Source organism: Pezoporus wallicus, unplaced genomic scaffold (genome assembly GCF_028554395.1).
Source record: "Pezoporus wallicus isolate ANWC-B61680 ecotype Strahan unplaced genomic scaffold, APGP_CSIRO_Pwel_v1 scaffold_7392, whole genome shotgun sequence".
NCBI classification, from domain to species: domain Eukaryota; kingdom Metazoa; phylum Chordata; class Aves; order Psittaciformes; family Psittacidae; genus Pezoporus; species Pezoporus wallicus.
The window spans coordinates 1,337,278-1,364,983 of NW_026639923.1; the positions used below are offsets into that span (position 1 = coordinate 1,337,278).

The 27,706-nt window shown below is 42.0% G+C and overlaps 1 protein-coding gene across 2 annotated transcripts in view; it reads left to right on the forward strand.

Annotated features, from left to right (window-relative positions):
• CARD11 (caspase recruitment domain family member 11) overlaps window positions 1-27,483 on the forward strand; it is a 46,140-nt gene extending 18,657 nt beyond the window's left edge. For both annotated transcript variants that reach the window (XM_057416912.1, XM_057416911.1), the window contains exons 2-24: window positions 1,638-1,850; window positions 2,437-2,574; window positions 3,191-3,516; window positions 4,737-4,916; window positions 6,899-7,051; window positions 7,145-7,270; window positions 7,763-7,960; window positions 8,440-8,619; window positions 9,626-9,680; window positions 10,872-10,981; window positions 12,166-12,269; window positions 15,731-15,783; window positions 16,101-16,233; window positions 16,838-17,039; window positions 17,588-17,714; window positions 18,833-19,073; window positions 19,477-19,573; window positions 20,570-20,665; window positions 22,328-22,460; window positions 22,990-23,169; window positions 24,316-24,440; window positions 25,275-25,390; window positions 25,945-27,483. In XM_057416912.1, the coding sequence (XP_057272895.1) occupies window positions 1,638-1,850; window positions 2,437-2,574; window positions 3,191-3,516; window positions 4,737-4,916; window positions 6,899-7,051; window positions 7,145-7,270; window positions 7,763-7,960; window positions 8,440-8,619; window positions 9,626-9,680; window positions 10,872-10,981; window positions 12,166-12,269; window positions 15,731-15,783; window positions 16,101-16,233; window positions 16,838-17,039; window positions 17,588-17,714; window positions 18,833-19,073; window positions 19,477-19,573; window positions 20,570-20,665; window positions 22,328-22,460; window positions 22,990-23,169; window positions 24,316-24,440; window positions 25,275-25,390; window positions 25,945-26,149 (3,491 nt within the window). In that variant the 3' untranslated portion in view covers window positions 26,150-27,483. The remainder of the gene's footprint in view (window positions 1-1,637; window positions 1,851-2,436; window positions 2,575-3,190; window positions 3,517-4,736; window positions 4,917-6,898; window positions 7,052-7,144; window positions 7,271-7,762; window positions 7,961-8,439; window positions 8,620-9,625; window positions 9,681-10,871; window positions 10,982-12,165; window positions 12,270-15,730; window positions 15,784-16,100; window positions 16,234-16,837; window positions 17,040-17,587; window positions 17,715-18,832; window positions 19,074-19,476; window positions 19,574-20,569; window positions 20,666-22,327; window positions 22,461-22,989; window positions 23,170-24,315; window positions 24,441-25,274; window positions 25,391-25,944) is intronic.
• Window positions 27,484-27,706: the final 223 nt, after the last annotated feature.

Sequence of the window (27,706 nt, forward strand, 5' to 3'; positions counted from 1 at the left end):
TACTGCCTTCTACTCCCAAAAGTTCAGCTTCTCCAGTGATGTAGTGTTTGTTAAATTCATCTTTGAAGTGAAATACAGTTATCTCCAGAGTAAGGGGTGGAGAGTAAGGTTCATGAGAATATATCTGTACTGCAGATGAAGCTATTTCACCTTTACCATTCCTCCCACTGCTACCTATTTTATAGAGCTGTTTCTATTTGTTTAGCTTTATACTGTTCGTTAGGGCAGTGTCATTTTTACCACATGTGAATACTGGTATTCAGTAAGAATTTCATCCGGTTTGTGAGAAGTTTGCAAGAACAGAGTTTTGCCTATAACTGTAGCCATGTCCCTATCATTCTGGACCCCATTGAGCAGACTTGGTCTTATTTGCCCTTTTGAGGGCTGTTGTTGATGCATTTCTGTATGACTATTCTGTGTATCATTATGATAGAGCGCTGACAAACACATTATGTAGCAGATTAGCACTTTGGGCTTTAGTTTTCAGAATGAGGAGTTAATCCCCCATGGATATACAGATTAATAGCTGGTTTTGCCTGGGGATGTTCAGTGTAACTCGGGCTGCTTTGCAGTTCCTAAAGTTGGAAGCTGAGGAATTTATGCCACAATGGAGAGAACTCTTTTGGTCAAAGGAAACGGGCATGTTGCTTTTAAGGTCTTTAGTTACTGATTAGCAGCAAAGTCTCATAAAGCACATTCTTCCTATGCCATGGTCTCTGATGGGGTAAAATACCTCTTGAAATAGAAGCTTATCTTCCTTGTGCCGCCTGGATCACAAAAGCCTGGGGAAGCTGGAATGCAGAAATAAGACTTGTTTTTTCAATAGTTAACATTTACTATAAAATTAAGAAGGAAAGATTTTCCTTAAGAAGGAAAGGTTTCTTTACTCTTATCTTTAGGGTGAGTTTTCTCACCTCACTGTTGCCTGCCTTGTAACCTTCTCTAATGAGGTGGTTACAAATTAGAAGGCGGCAGGAAATTGCTTAGCAAGCACTCAGAAATCATGTGATAATATTTGCATGAGTCAAGAACGTTTTCAGACTTGAGTGGTACAAAACTTACTCATGCAGAGAAAGGCAAGGTCCGAACTCGCAGGTTACTTGCATTCATACCCACACGTTGGGCAATGCATACACCTTGCAGAAGGCAGAGATACGTAAGTGCTTACTTATGAGTCAACTATTCACGTGGTGCAGTCGTTTACGTGTGTTGGTTCATCACAAATATGCAGGTAAAAAAACAGGTTCAGGTCAGTACAGCTGAGAGGAACAACAGAGGTGAGGATGAAAGCCTTAGCTGCCTACAGGCAAGTATTTGTCTTTGCTCTGAGCTCTGTATGTTCGTACCCTGTCTTGCACTGCACCGTGTCCTTTGCCAGTGCTTCTATTATGAAGAGGGATTCTCTGGCTTGTAGAGAACTTCATGGAGTTAGCTGAGCTACAGATTCATCACTAGAGAGCAATATGCAATAGTTCACAGACTCAAGATAGCACTTCTCTGAACTGTCACTTTCCAGATGAGCTGTGGACAGGCTGCACTTGAGTTCATCCTATGTGACATGGGAGCACAAAAAGAAAGGATACAGGGTAGAAGCTGTCCTGCTTGCTGTTTATTTGCCAGTTGTTTCCCTTGTTAAGGAGGAGAGCCAGAGATGGATGACTGCCTGGAGACACTGAAAGATGAAGAGGAAGCTTTGTGGGAGAACGTAGAATGCAACCGGCACATGCTGAGCCGCTACATCAATCCAGCCAAGCTGACCCCCTACTTACGGCAGTGCAAAGTCATTGATGAGCAAGATGAGGATGAGGTGCTTAACTCACTTATGCTGCCCTCCAAAATCAACCGAGCAGGTAATTGTTTTGTGAATGGCTACATCTGCATCCTGATCTGAACCATATTCTTTTGCTAAGTCCAGAGGGAGCCTGTATTCAGTTGCAGATCATCAAATGGAAAACCTGTGTCTCATTTACAGGAGATTTAATGTAAAGAGGGGGGATCTGCTGCTGCTATTTTGATAACAATGACTCCTTGCAGTGCTGTGCAGGCTGGAGCTCATGGGGTTCATATTCCCATCAAAGCCTTGGCAAATGTGTCAGCACAGGCAGCAGCCATTCCAGGAGTGGGTTTTCAGCTGTCTTGCCATGCCTCATGATTTGTCACTGAAGGGTCTGCTGTCCCAGCATTCCAGCACTGCCTGGGAAAGGCTGCACTGAGAGACCGAGTTGCCCACACTCCTTCAGCATAACAATCAGCACAAGCATAATGAATACGTGGCATTGCTTTATGAGTTCAGATGGACTCAATTAATCAGGCAGAGTTTTCACAGCACATTGCAGTGGCAGAGAGGAACCTTAAGCAGATCTGACATCAGGAGTACTGTACTTGCTTATGCTGCTCCTCATGCTGCTAGGTCACCTCTCTGCTCTCTCTACTTAGGCCGACTGCTCGACATTCTCCACACCAAGGGCCAAAGGGGCTATGTAGTTTTCCTGGAGAGCCTGGAGTTTTATTATCCTGAACTCTACAAACTGGTGACAGGGAAAGAACCTACACGGAGATTTTCCACCATTGTTGGTGAGTAGAATCGATCCCGAAGGAGCTTATTGAATAAGGAATGTCTTGGAGACTGGCTTTAATTTTTCAGGCAAGAAATGGAAATAAAAGCTAATTTTACAGTAGCATTTTGCAGTATTTTCAGTCCCCTTCAATACAAAATGTGCTAGCCACAGGTAATGTGTTAAGAAAGGAACATCTGAATGAAGTTGAAGAGCTTCAAATTGAATACTAGGCATTGCAAGAAATCTCAAGAGAAGAACATTGGAACAGTGAACTGAATTACACTGGTGACCTACAGATGTGCATCAAATTTGAAGCATCCAGATTAATGGTACTGGTACAGATTTGTTTGTCAAAGTTTATGTCATTTCCAAAGGCTTGTTAGCTCAACGGGAACAAGACAAATGCAAAGGGTTCATATTCTATCCAGACAACCTGTATGTGTGTATACTGTAATTCTGGTAAGAGTGTACTGTGTAATACTTGTGCTGGTGCCAGTTAGATACACAAATGTGTATTTGTGTGTATTTGGAACCTCTGTACATATTCTGGGACATTTATTTCTTACTCAGTTCTTCTAATCCTACTTAAAGTTACTTCAGTAGACACTGAAAAGCTGTTCAAACATTTTCAGTGGAGGAGGGACATGAAGGCCTTACCCACTTCCTAATGAATGAGATCATTAAGCTTCAGCAGCAAGTGAAGACAAAAGATGTGCAGCGCTGTGAACTGTTGGCCAAGTCTCGCCAGTTGGAGGATGAGCGAAAGCAGCTCAAACTGAACAAGATAGAGCTGCTGACCTTCCAGGAGAGATACAACAAGATGAAGGAGGAGAGGAACAACTACAATGATGAGCTGGTCAAGGTGAAAGATGAGAACTACAATCTGGCCATGAGGTATGCCCAGCTGAGTGACGAGAAGAGCATGGCTGTGATAAGGAGCCGAGACCTCCAGTTAGAGGTGAGAGAAATGCTCTGAGCTGCTTTAATCAGGAGCAGCAGTGGAGGAAGCTGGTGGCAACCAGCAAAATGAGACCTTCTCTGACAGCAGCAAGGTGTAGAGCTCTCATGTTCTTTGCTTAACCAGATAATTAGAGGTATTGCTGTACAGAAATGCCAGCTGCAGTGATGTGTATTAATGGCAGATAATTTACATACTTGGAATAGATTAACAAAACATAAGTAAAACCAAAAGGTTAAAAACATAACTTTAGCTTTTCAGGCTCAATAATGTCTTGGGGCAGTTACCCAGGTTTGCACTACAGCTGCTGGGGGTTTATTCAGAAAGGCTCATGTAGAGCATTGGAACAGCTTGAGGCCAGTTAGGAAATACAGAGCAATGCTTCAAGTGCCCTAAAATTCATGCTTGTGTGTGTGTTGCAGATGAGATGGAGTAAACAACTGCCCACAGTGGATCTGGACACTGGGGTTTATTTCTGTACCCATAGTATCAGTCATTTTGCCCCACTTCGTCACAGTCCTTTGCTCACTCTCCCAGTTCAGTGCTGCCTTCTCTTGGGCTCAACATCCCTTCCCATGGGGAGTGGAATGGTTGGGTTGAAAATCGTGTCAGTTCATGCTGTGCAGCAGCTCACAGTCAGCACCCACAGACATTACAGGCCAAGGTCCCTGGGCACCCCTGGCCTTTGTTCTGTGCATCTCTGATCTCCAGGGTACTCCTCCACTTTCAAATCTTTCCTCCACTCATGATCATCAACACCTTCTTCCCAGGTCCCCTTCTGTCTGAAGTTACTTTTGGGGGGTGAACCCCTCTTTCCTATCCAGAACTCAAAGCCCCTGTTTTTCCCAATCCAAATCGTTTATATGCAAAAGCACATTGTGTGGTCAGTCTCCCAAGCGTTAATCTATTTCATATCTCTACTTATCGGAGGATTTGGGATGTGCCACTCTTTTTTAATCCAGATGTTTTAAACATTTACAACCAGCCCATACCAGTTATAGCTAGCTAATAGCAGGCTTCTGCTTGAGTTCAGCACTTCAGTTGTGGGCATTCACCCCCACACACATACACCAATTTTCTGCTGCTCCCTATCAGCATTCACGTATTAAGCTATTTCTTCCACCTATGTTTTCACCTGGAAACAAGGTGTTTTCAGAGCGGTAAATATCAGAGCTAGGAATGACTCCCTTCCTCTTTTCACTGCTCTCTGGCTGCTCTAGATTGACCAGCTGAAGCATCGCTTGAACAAGGTGGAAGAGGAATGCAAGCTGGAGAGGAACCAGTCTTTGAAGCTGAAAAATGATATTGAAAACCGACCCAAAAAGGAACAGGTTTTGGAGCTGGAGCGGGAAAATGAGATGATGAAGACTAAAATCCAGGAGCTACAGTCCATCATTCAGGTATAAAAGCAGATTGGTATGTTTAAAATTCTGGCCACATCAGCATACCCTTCCTGCTTACCCAGTGATTCAGCAGGCTTCAACCACTCCTTGCCTGCAGGCACCTCCACACTTTCCTTCTGTACTGTCTTATTGTACCCTTCATCTGCTCTCCTGCCTTGCTGTCTGCCCTTCCGAAGTTAGTGTCTGGAGGAGACAGAGAAGAAGCAGGTGGTGACAGCTCCCACCTAAGGGACAAGGATTTGAGTATACAACAGGGAAACTGGTGACTATTTCAAGAGCAAGTGGCATGGTCTCTCCTCACTTCAAACTCAACACATACTCTTGTTACAGCGCTAGGGAGCATTGGGTGAAACCTCTACCTGCAAAGCTGCAATAAGCAGAAGTGCAAAGTCTGGATAAACAGCAGGTTCTTCTATAGCTCCCAGCTGTCCATAATACTCCTTGTACATACATGAGGAGTTCTGCTGAAAAAACAAAGTTGTCATCTCATAAATCTAGCTGTACATGAGAGATTGGCTCTTTCAAGGTGCAGAGTGCAGCTCTTTAAGTTCTGAGCATTCAGCTCCCTGTTTTAGCCCTGTTGTGGTTCTTTGTACTGCTCTGTCACTGTGTTAAATAGCCTGACAGTGGCTCTGTGCGCCCTGCTTTAGGTTATTGTCATATCTGTGCTAAAATGTCTTAAGGAAGCAGAGGGTAATAAAGGTTTTGTACTTGGATCGTCTCTAGTTACTGGAATGCCTTGTACAACACTGCTGTAACCTGCACAGGGTTCTTAACTAACCTTTCTTTGGGCAGATAGGGAAAAAGGATGATATGCAGCAAATTTAGCACTGTGTTACCTGGTGAAGAGCTTAGCCAAATATTGGGAGATATGGAAGAGTGCTCAGCACTTTGCTGGCAAAGGTTTGTTTCATTTTAAAATAACACTTGGAAATGATCAATACAATGCATTTCAGAAATGGCTGTAGCCTCCAGCAGTGCCTAACAATTCCTATTTCTAACACAAATCCAATTCAAAGATTGAAAAAGAGAGTAGTGTAGAAGGTTCTGGAAGTTCTGGTCCACGTAGAATCTCTTATATTAATTGAAATGGTCTTACAGCACCTAAAGAAACAGGTAAATAATCATGAAGTAGCTAAAACCAGGACTGAAGTTGAAGTTATAGTTGAAGATGTCCCTGCTCCTTGCAGGGGGTTTGGACTAGGTGACCGTCAAAGGTCCCTTACAACCCAAACTATTCTATGATTCTATGTAATTCTCCTAAGTGAAAGCACAAATCAGCAAAGGCAGTTTGGTTTAGAAATACTTGGGTGTACTTTAGGAATATTGTATAACTAAAATGTCACTGAAATTCCCAACTTACTGTCGGTATTTTAAAAACAAATATGCGTATTACTTGCGTTTTATGCCTTTTCCATCTTCCATTGATGCTTAATTTTGGAAGTCAATTTCTTTGCTGCTCTGGTAATCTTGTTAATACTAAATCTGAAAGAAAACATATTGCAGGACACTACAGAAAATGAAGCAGTGGTACAAGCTACTCCAGGAAGCTTAATATTCTCTGAGCACAGCCCTGCAAAGCCTACGTGTGCTCTCCAAATCCCCCTGAACGTTTTCTTAGGCCCTGCTCTTTGGCAAAGGGTGATTTTTGTGCTCAGTGAGAGCTGATTAATAGAGAAGAGTTTTGAATGCAGGGCTTGGAGTGAAGAATTGTCACTGCATCCAAAATGGATCAAATTATAGCCAGTACAATAAACCAGTTCCTTCATCAGACTGTTCTGACAGCAAGACAACCTTTATTCATCTTTTCTGACACCATTGTAAAACATGAACAAATGTCCACCTCTTCTCCTGCTTTCCCATTGCCATACCAGGTGCATTTTCCATTCTTCTTGCTTGTTACTGTCCTTGTTACTTTTCTCCCTGCGATCCTGTGTTCTCTTTCCCTGGTCTGCCTGTTAAAAAACATCTTTCCTCAGGCTGACAAGCGGAGTCTGCCAGATTCAGACAAGGCCATTCTGGATATTCTGGAACACGACCGTAAGGAGGCACTGGAAGATCGTCATGAGTTGGTCAACAAGATCTTTAATCTCCAAGAAGAGATTCGTCATGTGGAAGACTTGAGAGACAAGGTGAGGAATGGAAGGATAGAATGATGGAATATCTCAGGCTAGTGCCCAAAAGACCTCTGAGAGCAATGGAAGTTAACAGTGTGTCATTTCCAGTATCTTGAAGAGAAAGAAGATTTGGAGTTAAAGTGTTCAACACTAGGAAAAGACTGTGAGATGTACAAGCACCGTATGAACACTGTGATGATACAGCTAGAAGAGGTGGAAAAGGAACGAGACCAGGTATCTAACAGTTAAAGTGGGGAAGATCAGTAGCAAAAGCCTGTACCTCATGTGTCACTTTGGGGAATTGTGGGTTATTGGACCCAAAATACCATTAAAAATCAGCAGTTACAAGAAATTGCTACTTGTTGGAATTTGCATTACAGTAATTAACCATAGGATAATACCGAGTTGTTTCCACTGTGTAGCATTTGGCAAGCAGGGCCAAGATCTTAACAGCAGCTACTGCAGGCTTTATATTATAGTGTCAAGTCATCTGGTTTGCACTCTGGAGCATTTTGCCACCACCCAAGAGGGAGCTGGAAAGGAACCACCCTCATCATTGTGCTTTTTAATGGGACTACTGTGGCACATCCTGGTCCTAACTGCTGTGTGAAGTGGTGAATGGTTACCAGGTCTCAAGTCCCTGTTCCAAACACCTTTGCGAACAAAATCAACAGGAGAAGGTATCTGGTGCTCAGGTGCGTAAGAGGTTTCTTCTCTCCACTGCAGGCATTCCGCTCGCGTGATGAGGCTCAGACACAGTATTCCCATTGTTTGATTGAAAAAGATAAATACAGGAAGCAGATTCGAGAGCTGGAGGAGAGAAATGATGAACTCCGAATTGAGGTGGTTCGGAAAGAAGCTTGTATTGTTAACCTGGAGTGCAAGCTCCGACGGCTCTCCAAGGATAATAACTTTCTCGACCAGGTAGGGATGAGGCAGACAGATATGAGTTCTTTATTCAAGACTTGCTTTTAAAAGCATTCTGGTGGGGAAGGGAGAGGGGACTTCTTTAATTCCCTCCATGAGTTACTTGAACAAAATAACCTCCTTCGACTAAATGTCAGTGGTGTGAGTTATTCAATACAAATGGGGTTCAAATTTGTGTCATGCATCTGGAATTCCAAAGTCTGGAATTCCATAACTTGATTATAAGTGGGAGGGAAAGAAATGCATAAAGACAATTTCTACACTGGGGTAGAAACTACAAATACTTTTGAGGAATGCACCCCAGTGAACAGAAATCCCCACAAATGGCAATCTAGGTTACTGACTTGGGTCTGGAACATCAGCTCCTGATGCACTGGAGTCAGAGGATGTTCAATCAGATTACTCTAAAAGGGAGGTCATGAGGAGTTGTACCAAAACATGGTCTCAAAAGTAAAGTGTTTCCTTCTGATCTTCAGAGTTTACCACGGAATCTACCCATCACCATTATCTCCCAGACCTTTGGGACTCCTAGCCCAAAAGCCAATGGTCAGGAAGCAGATGACTCCTCCACTTCTGAAGAGTCTCCAGAAGACAACAAATTCTTCTTGCCTGATCAAGCTCGACTCAAGAGAAGACTGAATCTAAAGGGAATCCAGGTGTGTCTTAACATAAGGTGTAATGATACAGTGCAGGGACTGTTAGAAGTAAGAGACATAATACATGTTGCCGTCATGCCTCTGAAAGTGTGTTATAAAGACAAGAATAGACCTGTATATGACAGTGAGCTGTCAGGTTTTGCCCTGTGGTGATTTGCATCTTGAGGAGTAGATACAGTCAGGCTTCATAGACCATTTTCTGCCCCTTCTCCCCATTTTGTGCATTCTCCTTGCTCCTGCTGCTCATTCACATTCCTGGAGCGTTGTCAATATATTGATTCTTTGCCTCCTTAACAGTAGAGGAAGAAAAAAATGACATAATGCCTGAAGTCCAGCACACAAGTATCTGAAGGTAGATAAAGAAGCATCACATCAGCTGGAAGGACTAATAGAAATGGACACAATCTAGAGCAAAATTATCTGCCTAATTTAGAGTTGAATTATAGCAATTTCCTCTCACTTAAGATTAAGGGATAGCATGAGTTAGGTCCACCATTTCCTCGACCAGCTGCATTTGTACAGCTATTACCTGATGCTATATTCATGAACTGTAAAAAAAATACAGTCTAATATTTGGAGGATTGAGGTTCTCTTTCCTTTCCTCTGCATTTGATTCCTCCCTGCCCTTTGTAACTTTCCTGAGCTCTGGCTGTCGTTATTACTTATGGCAGTAGAGCTGCAGTTTTCACATTACACGCTCCAAAAGGATGCCTGTTGTGTTAACAGGTGCCTGAAAGCAGTCCCAAGGCACCCACTTCACCTTTTGTCTCTTTGTTCCCTCAGCAGAATCTGGATATTGCAGTGTATTTGGGCCAGGCTTTTAAAGGTAGTTCGGTCACTAACTCTTGTTCAGTGCAGTGGCATCTAAATACCAAATTGTCTTCTAAATTTTGGGTCCTGTGTAAAGGATGGGAAATATTTTGCAGCAGAACAGTTAAAAATGGGAGTGAAAATATCTGTGGCAAATATTCTGCCTTTATGCTTATTTTTGTCCTCTTTCTTTTAGATAAATCCAAGAGCTAAATCCCCTGTCAGCATGAACAAAACATCAGAGTTTCAAGGTCAGAAAGAGCATCCATGTCCTTATTCCTTTTCTGTTGCTTTGTCTCATTCACTTAATCTCATTAAGTTGTTTTAACAAACACTTCTTAACTAAGCCCAAGTAAGTGAAATAGACAGTTTCTGTCATAGTTAAAAATGTCCTTATTTAAAGTAGTCAAGTGTTCTACCTGGATGTCCTCTGCATCCAAACGTACCTCCACAGACGCACAATGTTATATCCCATAGATTACCTAAACTTTCTGTTTACTCAGTTTTCCATTTAGTTTACAGAAACTGTAGTCCCCTGTACTGGAAGTCATTATATTATTGTCTTTTTGCTGTTGGGGAAATCCTTCAAACTCAAAAGACCCTCTTTTAGTGATCATCTAATAATTCCTTTGTCCTTTGGCAAAAGGGAATGACTTTGAAATGTAAAGCACTGCAGAGGTTAGAGGAAGTGGGTGACCCACCCATCAGCCAGCTGCCAAGTTACCAGATCTTTTGCTGTATACTCATGTTTGTGCTACTCCCAATTCCTCTTATTTATGTAATACTGTTCTCAAACCAAACACCATCTGAGGCAGCACTTCCTTTATTTGTTATGTGCAGCAGCATGCTCGCTGGTGTACAGAATATGATGGGAAACTGCTGCAAGATATTGCATGCTAAACAGTACTGTTGGTATCGGGTAATGTGCAACATCAGTATAAATTAGAGGTGCAGAGGAAGGGCAGGAGGCCACAAAGACATTCACACTGTCACACTGAGGCTGCTGAGGGATCTCAAGCTTCTCAGTCCCTGTTGTAATTCTTCTGCTGTAAAAAAAAGCATAATTCAGTGAGCCAACCTTATTGCAGACTGCCAGATGCAGATGATGAAGTTATACATTAAAAAGTCCTTCTGTAATTTATCAAATGGTATTCATAGATCTGATAAAACCATACAGGATGGAATTGAAAGAAAAAGCGAGAGGCTGTGCAGAGTGGGGTCTATTTCTGTTCTTTGTTGGGAAGCCAATGAGGAAGTAAAGGCAGCCACAGCTGCAGGGCACAGTGTGCTTGCTGGAGCCTCTGTCCAGTAGTACAAGGAGGGGGAAACAAGATAAGGTGAAACAGAAAGATAACCCAAGTGTTGTTGCAAATCTGTGAGAGTCTGTACTGAAATTGATCTGTGAGCATTTTATCTGTATTTCTCTCTATTGGTGAGCACAGCAGTCAGAGCTCAGGATGAAGATGGGGCTGATGCCAGCAATGGCCGCACGGACACGAGTTCCTCTGTTTCCATCAGTAACTCCATCAGCAGCTGTGAAGTCAGCAAGATTGTAAGGAGCCTTCAGATGCCCTTTGCCTGTCTATGACTGCCTCTCTTCATGTGGTTCGCTGCTTTCACAGCCCAGTATTAGCACTTCACTAGCATCCCAGCTGTGATCACATTCAAGGCCCTTGTCAGAGGCTCCCTTAATCCTTTTACCAGCATTTTGTTCGAACCATGTTATTAGCCTTTTCCCAAATCCCACAATTGGTTTATGTTTATTTAAAGATATTTGAAAGGTATTTATGACCTCTCGCTGTCTCCTCATGGCATTTCACATTTACTGTTAAAAGGAAGAGATTTTCTTTAAAAGCTCCTTTGAAATTTGTTTAAGAAACATTTCAGGGTGGGTTTTTTTTAGTTCTCTAATGCTTTTCCTGTCTATAAGTAACAGTGAGTGAGAAAAGGGGTGCACATCACAGCTGGAAATTTCTGCATACTATAGCCAAATCATTTCTTCCCTGCTTGCTGTATCCCCATAATCTCCCAAGGTAGTTATTCCATTATACATATGTGAGCACTAACACAGCAGGACAAGCAGACAGACAGAGTGCTCTTGCAGAGTGTTAATAACAAAGAACAAAACATCTTTCTAGAGGACCGTGAAAAATGCTGCCCCAGGAAATTAAAATTATACCCAAGAATAGCCAGGAAAAAACTCCCTGCAACTTGTAATAAGATTAGTTTGCTTAGGAATATTCTCTGGAATATCTGTTGGACGTTTAGATGACTTATACTACCTTTCCTCTAGTTTTCAGGAAGTTTAGTTTCCAGTGTACTAGACTAATAATTTAATGTATGGAGATCTATATTTTTCTTCCTCATTCCTACTATTTATATATATATAAGTATGCTATAAGTATACGTGCGTTCAGCTTTTCATCTGCTTCCTCCTCTATGTCAGCTGTGCAACACAGACCATAGCTCAAGGGTAGAATGAAAATTACTTGATAAATCAGCCAGCCATGTGGTCATAAAAGAAAATACTGTACATATTGCTAAAATAAGGGAATATATGACTAGGAATACTCTTGTATGTATCATTCTGTGCATCAAGAATCAATTTTTCTTACTGTTGTGTGTGCTTCACCATGCAGAGTACCACTTGCAAGCTAGCAGGCTAATGCTGATGTAGGTTAGAAATTATAGCACTTTTAAGACACATAAGCTTTCTGTTGCTTTCTCTTTTTAAAGCAAACCCTGAGGAATCGCAATGACAGTATCATGTCTACGACTCCTGAGCCTCCGGGAAATGATTCAATAGTCCGACGTGTCAAAGAGGACACCCCTCACTGCAGGTAGGTGACCATGCTGGTGAAATACACCTGGAACCTGTTGTCACAAGCAGGAGGTTAAAAAGAGCTGTAGAACATAGAATCATAGAATGGTTTGGTTGGAAAGAACCTTCAAGATTATCCAGTTTCAACCCCCTGCCACAGGCAGGGACACCTTTCAATAGACCAGGTTGCCCAAGGCTCTGCCCAACTTGTCCTTGAACAGAGATGGGGCATATCCATGTGTCTGTCTCTAGCTAGAAAGCTGTTACTAGGCAGCAGGACTAACTTGCTAGACTTCTCAAGGATGCAGTCCTTCATCCTTCATTTTGTCCAAACCACTCAGGAGTTCTGATGGTTCATCTGGGGTGAATGACATGGTGATACCGCTGCTACACTGAGTTTTTTAACAGTACTGAAACGACAGTCACAAATGCTATTGGAGAATGTGCTCTACTGTGTAGACTGTTACGACTTCACTTTTTGCTTCTCAGCCCCATGCTGCCCATGTCTGTGTCCCTGTCCTTTCTCCTTCACTCACAGCCCTTCCTTCTACTCTGTAAGCTGCCAAAATAGAGCAGAGCTGCTTGAATTTCTGTATGGAATGGATGGGGGGAAGTGGAGGAGGGAGGTGGGTTTTGTCAGGCCCAGTGCTCTGTATCTCAGCATAGCAATGAAGAGAGAGACATGCACTGCCCTCTGCTTCACCTCCTGCTGTAGCTTCCACTTCTGATCGTGCCATGGCCCCATGGACTTCCCCTCTGAGGGAAATCAGATCAGCAGGCAAATGGGAAATTAGTGGCAGGAAGGAGAGACCTTGCCTGCCTCACAGTTCTCTACATGGCACTGACCCCTTTCCTGAAAGGTTTAGAGCAGTGCAATACTTGGACACACTCTTTTGGTGTCAGTAGCATCAGGGTTTGTATCGGAAATATCAGAAGACACAAATACGTTCCCTGAAGGTCCCAAGCAGAAGGAGAAAAGAACAAAGCCCAGGCAAACCAATGTAGAAGAAAGCAGTACATGTGGAGGGTTTGGATCTTTATTAGATCATTTTTTTTTTTATCTAATCTTTATTAGAACTTGATTTAGATTTCTAATCCTTTTCAAAACAAATTCACCTCTGGCAGACTGCCACTTTTGCCTTTCTTTCTCTGTGTAAAGCTTTGCAAGACAGCTTTCCACTGAGGGCTTCCTCAGCTAGTTCTCCCACATCATTTTCTACCCTGCCAAGGGAGTTTATACTCATCTCCCTTAGCTTTTCCTCTGTTGTCCTCCAAGGCCCTTTTTTAAGTGTGTTGTGTTAATTCAAGTTGGAGAAAAAGGGTTGTTTTCTTAATGGATGTTTCATGTGCTTAACTTGAAAAGCCGTTGGCATGCCTAAACACTGAAATATCTGCAGTGTATAACAGACAGCAGTAAAGATTACATGGATACTATTCATCTTGTGGGCTTATTTCACTGCAGCTTTGACTGTGTCCTGTTCTGTGTGTTAAGACATTGGAAGACTGAATATTTTCCTCATATTATACTCTGTGCCACTGGCATATGAAAGAAGGAGCTATCCAAGAGCAGGGTCTCAATGTGGCCTTACTTTGCTGAGCTAATAATCACTAAAGTCAAGTATTTCAAGAGGATGCCCTGAAGTTCACTGTAGTTTATAAGTTTATATTAACCTGCTGAGGCTTTTTAACTTGTTTGTGAAGATAAGCCAAAATAATTGCTATTTACATGTCATAGTGCAGGTTTCACAGTCCATCTGATCTTAATTTGTGTGGAAAAAGTGAGATTGAGATCATAATGTAATGTAGGGAAAGGTATATTATTTCCCTGCTTAGGCATGGTATAAAAATAGACGATTCTCCCCAGACTGGCTGCAGAAATTCACCCTTCACCTGAAGCCAACTATGAGAAATATCAGCTCCACAGGAGACCTACAAATCATTCTAAATGGGAAAAACAAGCTGTTATTTAAACAGCTTTGCAACCAAAGGATGTGCTTTAATGAAGTCCTAGTGAGTCAGACAGCTCACTCACTTGGCTGGACATCCCCAATACCCCCTTAAGAGCAACATATTGGTGGATTTTAACTGTTTAAGGTCAACCAATCCAGTTACCCTTAACAGGAAAGGTGGTGTCAGTGGGAACTGGACTGGGATCAGAGCTGTGGCATGAGAGTTTCTGTATGAAAGCCTGCCATTCTGTTACTGTAGTTATCCGAGTAACCATGCAAGGTGCCATTAAGCTGTTATAAAATGCTTCAAGTACTTGAAATCCAGCAGGTAAATTACTCCTTTACTACTGCACATCAGACACTTGCCTTACGTTTGCTCTGTCCATCAGTGAGCTGCTGACATTTTTGATCTCTCATGGACAAAAAACCCCGCTGCAGTAGATATACAGCAGACACATTGCAACCATTCATCTCAGTGCTGAAGCAGGTGTGCTATAAGTCACACATATGAACCCATCAGTCAGTAGCTTCATTTTGACTTCAGCAAAATCTTCATTTCCTCAGTGCTGTTAGCAATTCTTCCTTCTGGACCTTCTTGCTGCTTTACGTTTTCCATGTTGGCAACACATACTGTGTCTTCCTGCCACCTTCCTGCATCTTCCCTGGGCTCACAAATAGGGGCTCACAAATAGGTTACTGGCTTGTTTTTTGCAGCTGCACTGTTTTCTGGTGCAGCACCTCCAACATTCTTCTTTACCACAGTAAAAGTTTCTCCTTTAGAACTTCATGAAATCTCTTGAAGCTGGAATGTGAACCGCTTTCTCTCTTCCATTGTAGAACAGAATCATAGAATAGTTAGGGTTGGAAAGGACCTTAAGAGCATCCAGTTCCAACCCCCCTGCCATGGGCAGGGACACCTCACACTAAACCATGGCACCCAAGGCTCTGGCCAACCTGGCCTTGAACACCACCAGGGATGGAGCATTCACAACATCCCTGGGCAGCCCATTCCAGTGCCTCACCACCCTTACAGTAAAGAATTTCTTCCTTATATCCAATCTAAACTCCCCCTGCTTAAGTTTAAACCTGTTACCCCTTGTCCTATCACTACAGCCCCTAATGAATAGTCCCTCCCCAGCATCCCTATAGGCCCCCTTCAGACACTGTAAGGCTGCTATGAGGTCTCCACGCAGGCTTCTCTTCTCCAGGCTGAACAGCCCCACCTTCCTCAGCCTATCTTCATACAGGAGGTGCTCCAGCCCCCTGATCATCCTCATGGCCCTTCTCTGGACTTGTTCCAACAGTTCCATGTCCTTTTTATGCTGAGGACACCAGAACTGCACACAATACTCCAGGTGAGGTCTCATGAGAGCAGAGTAGAGGGGCAGGATCACCTCCTTCGACCTGCTGTCACGATCCTTTTCATGCAGCCCAGGATACAGTTGGCTTTCTGGGCTTCAAGCGCACACTGAAGCCGGCTCATGTTCAGTTTATCATCAACCAACACCCCCATGCTTTGTTTTAATTCCAGCCTGGTTGAAGAGGACAATGACAGCTTTGGATATGATGCTTTGGAGCTGGATGGTAAGCAAAATGATATATAAAGTTTGACTGAGGGATCTATGTGATTAGCTCACCACCTACAGATACTGTCAGATAATTAACTTCTGGTCTAATTAAGATGGGACACATAGTCTGAGACAAAAATCAAGTCATAGAGTTGTAAAAAGAAAACAAAGGATCAGCTGGTGGTAAGAATGAAAAAGCACTTATTCCTGAAGAACCAAGTGGGAGAAGGAATTTCCTCCTACAGCCTTGGCTGGGATCAATCAAACATTCATTTTCCCCTTTTCCATCGTTGTCACTCTAGGATTCATTTTCATTCTTGTTACTCTTTTCAGATGACAGTCATGACAGGCAGTCACATGGAGCTCCTTCAGTGCACTCTTCCTCCTCTTCTCATCAGTCAGAAGGCCTGGATGCCTACGAGCTTGAGCATGTCAACTCCATATTTAGAAAGTTCTCTCTGGAAAGGTATTTGAGATGCCAGTTTTACCTACTTTAGGCAAAGACTATGGGGAAAAGCTGCTATGGTAGATAGAGATCCTCCATACTGACTGAAGATATAATGGCAGGAATATGATGTCACAGGTTGTTTGATACAAAAATCTAATGATACTGTACTAAGTAGTCTTTATATTGGCAGCAGTGTAAGTTCTGTTCCTGTGTTGGAAGCAGTTGACTTCTTTATATTGGCAGCAGTGTAACGTTACTTTGGAGCCATTTCATATCCTGTAAACAAGTGAAGGTCATCCTAAACTTTCAAAGTCTTCAAGCCAGACAAAATGTTCAAGACGCTTAAAATTATCCTTGTGCTTTTGTCATCTTGCTGCCACAGCTTGCTGGGTACTGTTATACACCTGAGTTACCCAGTCATGTTTTAGTACTTAAAGCTGTCCAGATTCTCTTCTCTAGAACTTACGCAGTAATGAGAGGGATTTCTTTTAGAGTCCTTAGATCCTAGTGCTTGATAACACTAAAAGTTTATTCATGTCTCTCATTTATCATATACACATTTAACTCTGGAGTGGTAGCTGTACCTGAGATAACTGACTGTTACTTCCTCTCATGAACATAGACCTTTTCGTCCCTCTGTCACATCAGTTGGTCGCATCAGAAACTCCTGCCATACTGTCCAGCGTGTAACACTGAATGGAGACAACCTCAACTCGGAAATCACTCTGGTTGGGGGCAATGATAAAGGGAGCTTTATTAGCTCTGTTAAGACAGGATCACTTGCAGAGAAAGCAGGCCTTCGGGAGGGACACCAAATCCTACTGGTGAGCATAAAGTAATCAACACTATTAGATGTCTGTCCACCTACACACATATGCACTTATACCATACTTTGTTTCTTCTTTCATCTTGTACTAATGACAAAGCATATGATTCATGCAGAAGAAAATCTCCTATTGACTGAGAACGCACGGGATAATAGTATTTACAGTCATCTGTACATACACTTTTGCAATTTACAGTAGCTCTGCATGGAAGAAATTAGAGCAACAGATGTTTTCTTTAATGCTGTATTGTACAGTACAGCCCCTTTGAAAACACCTAAGCAGGTGCTTCTGCTAAGTTGCTCTTTGCTTAGTTTTCTCTCCATTGCCAATGTTCCCAAACCATTTTCCTACTAAAATGTCTCCAAGGGGGAAAACCCCCTAAATCTTATATTTCTGCACAGTTTATTACTGGGATTACTGGGATTGTCAAATCTCTATCCTGATAGCAAAGTATCAGAAAGAGATTACGACACTTAAAAAAAAGATGGTATAATTGACTCAGAGATTGAACCTGCACTGGAGAGTAATATTTCTTTCATGTCTAGTTGGAGGGCTGCATTAAAGGGGAAAATCAGAGTGTTCCCTTGGATACTTGCACAAAGGAAGAAGTTCACTGGACAATTCAGAGGTGCAGTGGTCCAGTAACACTCCAGTATAAATCAAATCATGAAGGTAAGACCAAAAGTATTTCTCATCTCCAATAGTCCCAGGTCTATTATACTAACTTGTCTGGATGAGAATGACAGAACCAGAATGTCCTTTGTATTGGTACAAATCTGAAGCATGCCCACTGGTGTTAATTATAGCTACTCTGTGTAGCTGCTCCAGCTTTTAGCTTTGTGACTGAGAACAAAAAAAAGCCCATATGCTTGTCACTACAGGACTCAAGAATTTCCGTGGTGGGCCTATAATGACCTGACTGACAAAACACACTCAAGCTTATTTTTATATGCATTTTTCTGTAACACAATGCGGTGAGCTGAATGAGCTGAAGTCAATTTAGCATTTACCTGGTGGAGTTGCCCTGTTTATTACCTTTGTGCCTTTATCTTTAGCAGCTGGAGTTCATGTGTGCTGAATAGAATTTGATTTTAGTGTTCATGGCCTGTAATGATAATTTCAGGTTATGGATCAAAAATTACATTCCCAGATCCATTTTTTTACTGGTGTATATAAATTTGCAGGGTTTGGTTTTTATTATTATTTTAATGCTGGTTAGAGAATTTCAGCTCCATAGATCACACAGGAAGTGATGTCTTTGATTTTCTTTCATGGTTTCAAAGCTGGGAAACACTATTGCATTTTTGAGCATCAGTCAACTGCACATATAGCATGTAATTGATTATGGGAGTACCAATTACAGCTAATAATAATACAGGGAATAGCTTGTCATTAAACTTGGTGGTAGAACTCAAGCTGTACTTACAGGATGGAGCTATAGCTGTGTCTGCATCTTTGATGAGAAGTTCTCTGTTCACAGGTCATGTAAAGGACTGAAAGTGGAGTTACCTAAAAGTAATATTATTAGAAATATAATAAGAAAATTCTCACAGATTCTGATACCAGCAGCACGAGCTGTTTCTGAATCAATGCCCCATTGGTGTCTTTAAGGTGCAGGTCCATAACCTTGTGGTAACTAGTGTAACAAGCACTCTGGAAATATTAACTCTCTCTCAGGGGAGCCTCAGAAGTTTGTGCTGTGTGTTTCTCCACGAGGACGCCCAGGAATGCAGCAGTACTGAGGTTTGACCAGTAGTGATGATGCTTCACCCCTTTCTTCACTGCTGCAGGTTACAGGAAGCTGCTGTCGGAGCTGGAAGAAGGGCTGATCACATCGGGGGACTCATTTCATATCCGCTTGAACCTGAACATCTCCAGCCAGCTGGACTGCTGTTCCCTGTCAGTGAAATGTGATGAGATTGTTCATATTCTTGACACCATGTACCAGGGGAGGTATGAGTGGCTGTGTGCCAGAGTTGATCTGTTCACCGACAGAGACCTGGAAATGGGGACCATTCCCAACTACAGCAGGTCAGTGTAATGCTGAGTGACCATGGCTGAGAGCAGTGGTTCTGTATTAATAACTGCTGTAAGGAAATAGGTATATGTCTTAATTTTTTGAGATAAGGCCTGGTGATGTTAAACTGTAATAATAGCTATAAAGCTTTAGACAGGAGACTCCAGATGTTACCTGAAAGAATAATGTGGACTTCTCAAAAAGTATCATAGGAAAATATGCCATGGAGATTCTTTAATCCTTAACTGTACTGCAGTCCTGCTCGTTATTTTGTTCCTGTGTTACTGTGTGGTTCAGTCAGTCCTCACTGCTATTTCTGTTTAATCTTTTCTGTAGGCACAGACCCACTGCAATCCAGCTTTCTTCTGAATGTTTTCAAAGATATCTTGATCTATGTGATTCCATCCTGTCTTTCAGAGCCCAGCAGCTTCTTTTGGTGAAGCTGCAGCGGTTGATGCACAGAGGGAGCAGAGATGAGACAGAAAGCTCACATAATACCCTTTGGGCACTTCGGGTAAGTAGCTACAAACAGGGTCTTTTAACATCTGATACTCCACTGCTACTTGTTCATTATGTTAATTTTACACAAAGTCCTGTTTCCACGTTTTGATTATGTCAGCCAATGGGCAACTTATGTTTGCTTTAAACAATATTATCCATGGCAAAGCACCTAGTGCTGGCACACTATTAACCCTTCCAGCTATGAGGGAATACGCTTTAAAAGTTTAATATCTATTCTGTGTTACAGTTAATCCTTCTCATTCTTCTCTGCCTGTAAGCCCCTAATGCATCTTCATATGCACATAAGGAAGAAGCTGTATCCTTGAAGTCAATAATCAGAATGATTTCTTTCCTACTGTGAGCAAGTATCTAATCCACAGAGCTATCATTGTCCCATATTAGATAGACCTGTCTCTTCCAACCTATATGCTATGGAGAGAAGTGGGATTATCAGGTCTTCACACACAACAGCCCTGCCAATTTCTCCTTTTCCCTCAGTGAAAGTAAATTGAGTTTTCTTTCTTTAGACCCAAGAATTCCTTCCTTACATAATTAAAAACTGACTTCCTGGTGTATTAGTTACCGTAAGTTACTATCAGAGCTTGGGAGACAAACATTTGCAGACACTGTAGCCAATGCATGTGTTTGATTTCAGTCAAGGTTAAGTGTCATGCATTCCTTCTGTACTCTAGTCCCCATCGATCAAAGGGATAGAGATCACTGGCAGAGATGGTAGTTAAAGCAGAAGCTTTGCATGCTGTTTCTTGGTGCAGAAATTACCTCTTTCTGCAGCTGTGGAGAGCAGTCTCCTGTGCAGAAAGGAATGTGGAAGAGCAGTAACAGAAGTGGTGTTACTCACTGTAGGCCATGCTATGTCTACAGTTTGCTTAGAACACTGCATTCCAGATAGATATCAATTTATCACTATCCTTTTATTGGAAATAGTAAATGTTCTGTTTCTTGAATGAGATTAAATAAAACAAAAAAAAATCCTGTTATTTTTCACTAGAATACATTGCAGCCAGAGGAGCCTGCACCACAGAGTGACCCAAAAACCAGCCCTCGCCTCTCCAGAGCAAGCTTTCTTCTGGGCCAAATATTACAGGTAATAAAGGTCAAATCTTCAGTGCAATGTCTGAAATAGTAGATTTGAGCAGCAGATCATAGAATCAAAGAATTATAGAATGGTTTGGGCTGGAAAGGACCTTAAGATCATCCAGTTCCAACACCTCTGCATAGGCAGGGATGCCTCACCCTAGACCATGTTGCCCAAGGCTCTGTCCAGCCTGGCCTTGAACACTGCCAGGGATGGGTCATTTACCACTTCTTTGGGCAACCTGTTCTAGTACCTCACCACCCTCACAGTAACAAACTTCTTCCTTATATCTAACCTGAACTCCCCCTGTTTAAGTTTGAGCCCATCACCCCTTGTCCTATTACTACAGCCCTTGATAAAGAGTCCCTCTCCAGCATCCTTGTAGCCCCCTTCAGATACTGGAAGGCTGCTATGAGGTCTCCACGCAGCCTTCTCTTCTCCAGGCTGAACAGCTTATCTTCCTACGGGAGGTGCTCCAGCCCCCTGATCATCCTTGTGGTTTCCTCTGGACTTGCTCCAACAGCTCCATGTCCTTCTCATGTTGAGGACACCAGAACTGCACACAATACTCCAAGTGGGGTCTCACAAGAGCAAAGCAGAGCAGCAGGATCACCTCCTTTGACCTGCTGGTCATGCTTCTTTTGACACAGCCCAGGTTATGGTCGGTTTGTGAGCTGCAAGCACATGCTGCCAGCTCATGTTCAGATTCTTGTTCAGTTTTCTCATGTTCAGATGTTTCTCATGTTCATGTTCAGGTTCTCCTGTCCAGATATTCTCAAGCTATCCTGATTTCCCCAGAAACCCCACCTCACCTATAGCAGTTGTATCAGGATTTATTCCTATCAGAAAGAGATTTAATATATGAAAAAGATTACTGGATTTGTGTCCTCTAATTGCTCTTGTGAAGTTGGGTGTTCAACTGCATGCCTTCCATTACTGATTTAGCTGGATGAATCAAACATGTCTGCCATCAGAGGCAGAAATGTGTTTTGCTTGAATCACAAGGAAAAATACATTGGGCTAGACCAAATCCTCAAGGTTCTGTGAGATAAGGTGCAATCAGAAAATAGTCCTTTAATTGTAGGTCAGTGACTCTGAGCATTACAGAGACTGTGGGTGAAAGATAAAAGTCTTGTGAAGGGAGATGGTTGTGAAAGTTAGCAAATATAGGAGGAAGAATTTATATTTGGATAGATATATCCAGACATGGATGAGAAATGTGGATGAGAAATGAAAGTATGCACCCTGTTTCTCAGTGTGAATATGTGCCTTTGGGGAGGCTTTAGGTCTCTCTGGCACAGCAAAGAAAGAGGCAGAGTTTTGGGTATAACCTGTGATGGATCTGTGCAAATACTCAGAGTGGATATGTTACTCTGCTGTGAATACATCAGTGCTTGTACTGGTGGTAGCAGGGAGTTCTGTGAGTTAAAAAACATGCTGCTTAAGAGCAGAGAACAAAATAAGAAATCCCAAAGGGGATTAACAAAGGCTCTGAATGAGATCTATGATATTTAAAGAGCCTTAGAATTCAGTCAACAGATCCATGGGAGTCTTGGCTTCAATAGACATAGAAAATTCAGACCTCATAGATAAAAAGTGTGGGCTGATGAATACATGGGAGAATAAATAATGTAAGAAATGAGGTTCAAATCTCTTTGTTCACTTTTTCAGTTTGTCAGTAGGTCTGAAAACAAATACAAGCGTATGAATAGCAATGAGCGAGTCCGTATCGTCACTGGCTGGCCCTCTGGTGTGGCACGGACCTCATCTGAAGCAAAGAAGGTGTTGCCTGAGAAACTGGAAGGTATGGATATAAAATAGTAATAGCTTTTACACACATAGCACTGATAAAAAGGCTGGTTTAACAGCATGGCTATGAAAAACATCATAGACCTTTCCTATTATTGCCATCTGTGGCCCACTCTGTGCAAAGATTCAACAGCATTTGTGACCAAAACTGATTTTACTTTAAGTGATTGGAGCGTTAAGCCTTCATGGGCAAGTTTAGGACACTGAAACTCCCTGTTTGGTTGGCAGTTCTTCTTAGGTGATTTCTTATTCTTTGTCCAAAAGCATTTAACTCAAATAAGTCCACTTAATAAGCAGCAAGATTCCCTAAGCAAGTTAAACTGTGAAATCACCTCTTGAAAGCAAAAAGTATTTGAATTATTTAGTATTAGGTTGGACATCATACTACTTTATATACAGTAAAGACAACCCTGGCAAAAGAGAAAGAACTATGCATGTATGACTAAGCATGTCATTTCTCCTTCTTTTTCTTCAAATACTAATGGAGAGGAAACCAGAAGGTAAATGTCTTGCTCTTTACTCAGATTTGGATTCTGAAAATGAAATCAATAAGAGGCTCAGCCTGATTCCTTATAGCTTCGTGAGACCAATCCACTGTGAGCGCAGGCGCCCTGTACTTTTCACCCCCACCATGCTTGCTAAGACTTTGGTGCAGAAGCTTCTCAACTCCGGAGGTGCCCTGGAATTCAACATATGCAAGCCAGGTAATGGGATAAAAGAGGACCACGACTGTTACCCCTCAGTGTTGGAAACAAGAACATATGTATGCGCACACAAGTAGGGGCGCTCACATGTGCGATAGCTGCTTGAGGGACTTCAAGTCACATCAGGGCGATGTGTAGCTGTAAATTCTACTGTTTGAGAATATCTGAGATATTTGAGTGTTTCTGAGACAGCCAGTGCACATGGTCACAAGATTCTGTGTCTGTGAATATTACCCGTGTGTATGCTGTGTGGTTGCTAGGATGCCCCTCAGAGACTGAACTGCTGGGAGTGCTCTTTCTGTTTGCATACAGTTTGCATACTGCGTATCTAGGCGTTGTGAAATTTCGATTAATTTGTTTCTCGTATTCTCCATTATGAGGAATATCTTCCCTAGAGCGACTTTACAATTCTAGCTCGTTCAAGGCTGTGAAGATTGTGCATTTGATCTGCTCAAGGAAACTGATTTTCTTCCATGCTAAGTATTTATCATTAAAGCAGTATGCAGTCCAGTGATTGCTGTAGGGCAGGATTGTATACAACGCAGCGTTAAACATAGCTGACGTTTTGTTTTTACACTAATGCTGAATACCCACCGCATAGTCTTGCAGTCTTGCAGTTACCCAGGCAAACTGAAAAGTTAAGTATTATAATAAATATCCCCTGTCTTGCAACATAAAACAAAAGCTTTGATGTAGAGCTGCAATTCACAAGGGGGCCAGTACCACACACTGCAACCTAAGCCAAATTCTTTGTAACTTTAAACACAAATGTTGGAACACTGAATCCTTGGGTTTGGAGCCTATACCGAAGAGACCTCCTTTTTTTTAGCGCTTCTCAGCATCATCCAGCCCTGAAATGTTCCTATATAACATTAGGCATGGGAATTGTATTTACTGTTTTAATTTAATGCCTTCATAGTGTTGTAGTAATTGCCCAAGGACTCGCTGGTGCAGGATATAGCTGGGATGCTCAGCTGTGATCAGATTAGGCTTTAATTGAATTCAATGGAAGAAATGAGGCAGCTGCTAAGACAGTTCATTGCTGCTCTTTCCCTGAACCATCCTTATATCCTGTGTGAAACACTATGGGATAGTTTTCTAGGTGTTCTGTGTTGTTACCTTGATTTTGTTCTCATTTCTTTCCAGATATTGTAACAAAGGAAGAGTTTTTAAGGAAACAAAGAACGGAGACTATCATCTTCAGCAGAGAAAAGAATGCGAACATGTATGAATGTATCATACCTGCCAATATTGAGGCTGTCACTGCCAAGGTGCTTAGAGTACTCTGTATCCTCTCGGTAGGCTGTCTGTGACACTCTCTGCAATGTATGTTTTCTTCTTGAATAAGGGACTGACCAATTCACATTGCATGTTCTCTCTCTTGCCAACCTTCAGTCTCAGATTTGTATTTATCCCCCCCAAAATGGCTTTTATTTGTGCTCTAGCTTTTCCTTTTCTTTTTTATTCTCAGCCACATCCTTTTTTATTCTCGCTCATTCCCTGTGATGACCCACATTGATGCAGCAAAATATCCTTTCATTTTCTTGGCTTCATCCCTTATTCATTTCCTTTTCATATCATAAGTATATATGAATATGTGAAAGAATAAGAGATACAGGGGCCTGGACAAAAGAAAGGATAGCCTGAGACACAGACACAAGGCTGTACAGTACAAAGATAACAATGTCAGACAGAGATCTTACACGGAGTGCATTTGATGCACAGCATGGAAAAGGGAGAATTAAAGTGATGTTTTTTTCTCTCACAACTAGTTGCAGTAGATGTTCTCTTTGAATAAAGGGCAACTATGTGTGTTTGTGTATCTATGCAAAACTGGTATTTGATCATACTCTTCATCTCTAGATCAATCCATTTCTATTTTAAACCTTTTCAGAAAGCTATTAAGCTCAGCTGTTATTTGACTAGTTTTAAACCCCTAGGAGGACTTTGGACTTTAAATGTATATTTGATTAAAAGGTTTTAAATCAGTACAGTGGTAAATGAAGAGCTTTTCAGCTGACCCCATAAGGTATGGATACCTTTATCTCGAGATTCCACAGCAATGAATGTTCCTTTGTGACTGTGTGTTATGACTTTGTTTTTAGAACAAGCATTGTCTCCTGGAAGCCGGAATAAGCTGCACAAAGGATTTAATCAAAGCCAAGATATATCCTATTGTTCTTTTCATCAGAGTCTCAGAGAAAAACATCAAGAGGTTCAGGTAACATATCAAACCTTTTGCATATTAGATACTCTGTCTTTTTCAGTGCTTAATTCTCGAGTCCAATAATGTTCTTACTGAGAGAAGAACCTCTTCTCTCTTTATCTGGTACTTTTGTGTGCACTATTTTGTCCCTTGACTCCTCCCTGAAATCTTACAACCTGAGGAAGTAGGAATTCCCCAAATCAAGTACTCTTTCAGTGCCACTGATAGCAATGAGCACTGTGGGAGGATAAGACTGAAGAATATTTGATTTTCTCCATGCTCAGCACTCCCACAGCATTTCTCAAGGTAATGCTAGCTGGAAGAGGAAAGGTCATAAACACTTGCAGTCTCCCTACATTCACTCCTTATAAATTGTTTCCCCATAGCAAATATTTCTCGCTGGGGTCAGAGTGGAGGTAAGGGGATGATAGACCTGGAGTAACTGTATTTTCCACTGCTTTTATTGCTTGCATAGTCAATAGGAAATAAATTCTTGATGGGACAGCTGGGACTACAGGATTAACTTAAAGTGTTAATACATTTGGGTTTGGTCCATTCATTTGATACAGGAAACTATTGCCAAAGCCAGAGACTGAAGATGAGTTTTTACGTATGTGCCGTCTTAAGGAGAAAGAACTGGAAGCTCTGCCGTGTCTTTATGCCTCTGTAGAGGCTGATGCATGGAGCAGTATTGAAGATCTCATCCGAACAATAAAAGACAGGATCGGAGAAGAGCAGCGTAAAACCATTTGGATAGATGAAGATCAGCTATAAAAGCCAATAAGTCAAATAGGAGCTTATTGGTGACAAAAGGACATATCCAGGTGGAGCAGGGGCTCACAGAATTCTGTGTTTAGGTGCCTAGTGCTCACTCCTGTTTCATGCCTGCTGGCTGGGGACTTCCTGCTGGTGGAATACATCTATGGAATAGAACAGGGGCTGTGCTGAATAGCTGATGTCTTAGATGCTGGGGATATAGGATGTGGGTCAAACCACAGCCTCACCACAGCTTCTGACTCACCAGCCTTTCTTAAGGAACAGCAGTTGTTTAACATGTGAGAAGGACAAAGATCTTGAGAGGGAGCTCGGGGTAATTTATTATGTTAAAACTATGGATCTCATTTGGCTCATTGAAAACTTCTGATGAGATCAGATAAGTGGAATCTAAGAGGAAAAAAATGAAACATGGGGATTGGACTAAAGGATACGGAATTGAGATGTGCCACACACACACCCTGAGGTGAGATTCTGAACATACCCGATCAAGGAAGCTGAAGGCTGGTTGGTACCAACAGCAACACTACCACTGGTGGCCACAGCAGCTCTGTAGCCCTGTGTCTCCATAACCACTTTAATCAGAGAAGAATAAAATACCTATTATTCCTGGCATTAATTAAAATGACAGTTCTCCCTCCCTTTTTAAACCCTGATTTTATTTAACAGTTTTGCAGGTTTCCTTTGCAGTTCTGGCACTTACAGGAAAATAGACTCCACTGTCCCAGTGGCACATCACATCTTCCCACATCTGCCAATGTTTCTTTTCATTGATTCCTGCCTCTGCATTGTACTCATTTGTACATCTCTCATTTTTAAACATCTTTTTACTTGGGGAAAATACCACAGTGCCTTCTTGAGACAACAGGTTTCCCTGTTTCACCACTGAAATCTATATATCTCTACAACATCATCTCCTGCCAGCATGCCTGCTCACAACAGGAGGGACTGTTCTGAGAAGAAGCAGAGGAGAATTTCATAAGCCAGTAATTGCTGTGAGCCACTCAGTCCTTGACCTTTCTGCCATGATTGACAGCAAGGAGACCAGCAAGCATCACACTGTGCTGTGGCCAAGTAGGATAATATTTTCAAAAGTGTGGATGTGACTTAGAAGACCGCATTCCATTTTCAAAAGCACTTAACTCCTCAGAGAGTTGAAGTTCCACTGATAATGAGCGGGACTTAGACTCCTAAATCTCTTCAGTCTTTCAAATTTTTCCCTCTGTGCATTAGACACTGTATTGAGACTGCCAAATTGATTCAATAAAACTGACCAGATAATGATGTGCACGATTGCTGATCTGAAATGCAATAAAAATTGACCTACAGATGAAGAGTTGTACTTTCCATTACCCTTAGATCCTTCATTCCTTACCATGCTCCTCCCTTTTAAGATGCGTTTAAAAACAAATCTATCTTTGCTTCTGTGTTCATCCCCAGTCCCCCATCTTGGTGCTGCAGTTTGGAATAGAGCAGCTGGCAATAAAACCACAAACAGCATCCAAGCAAAACATCTGGCCTGGTTGCCCTCACTAGATTAACTGCTACGTTGTGTTT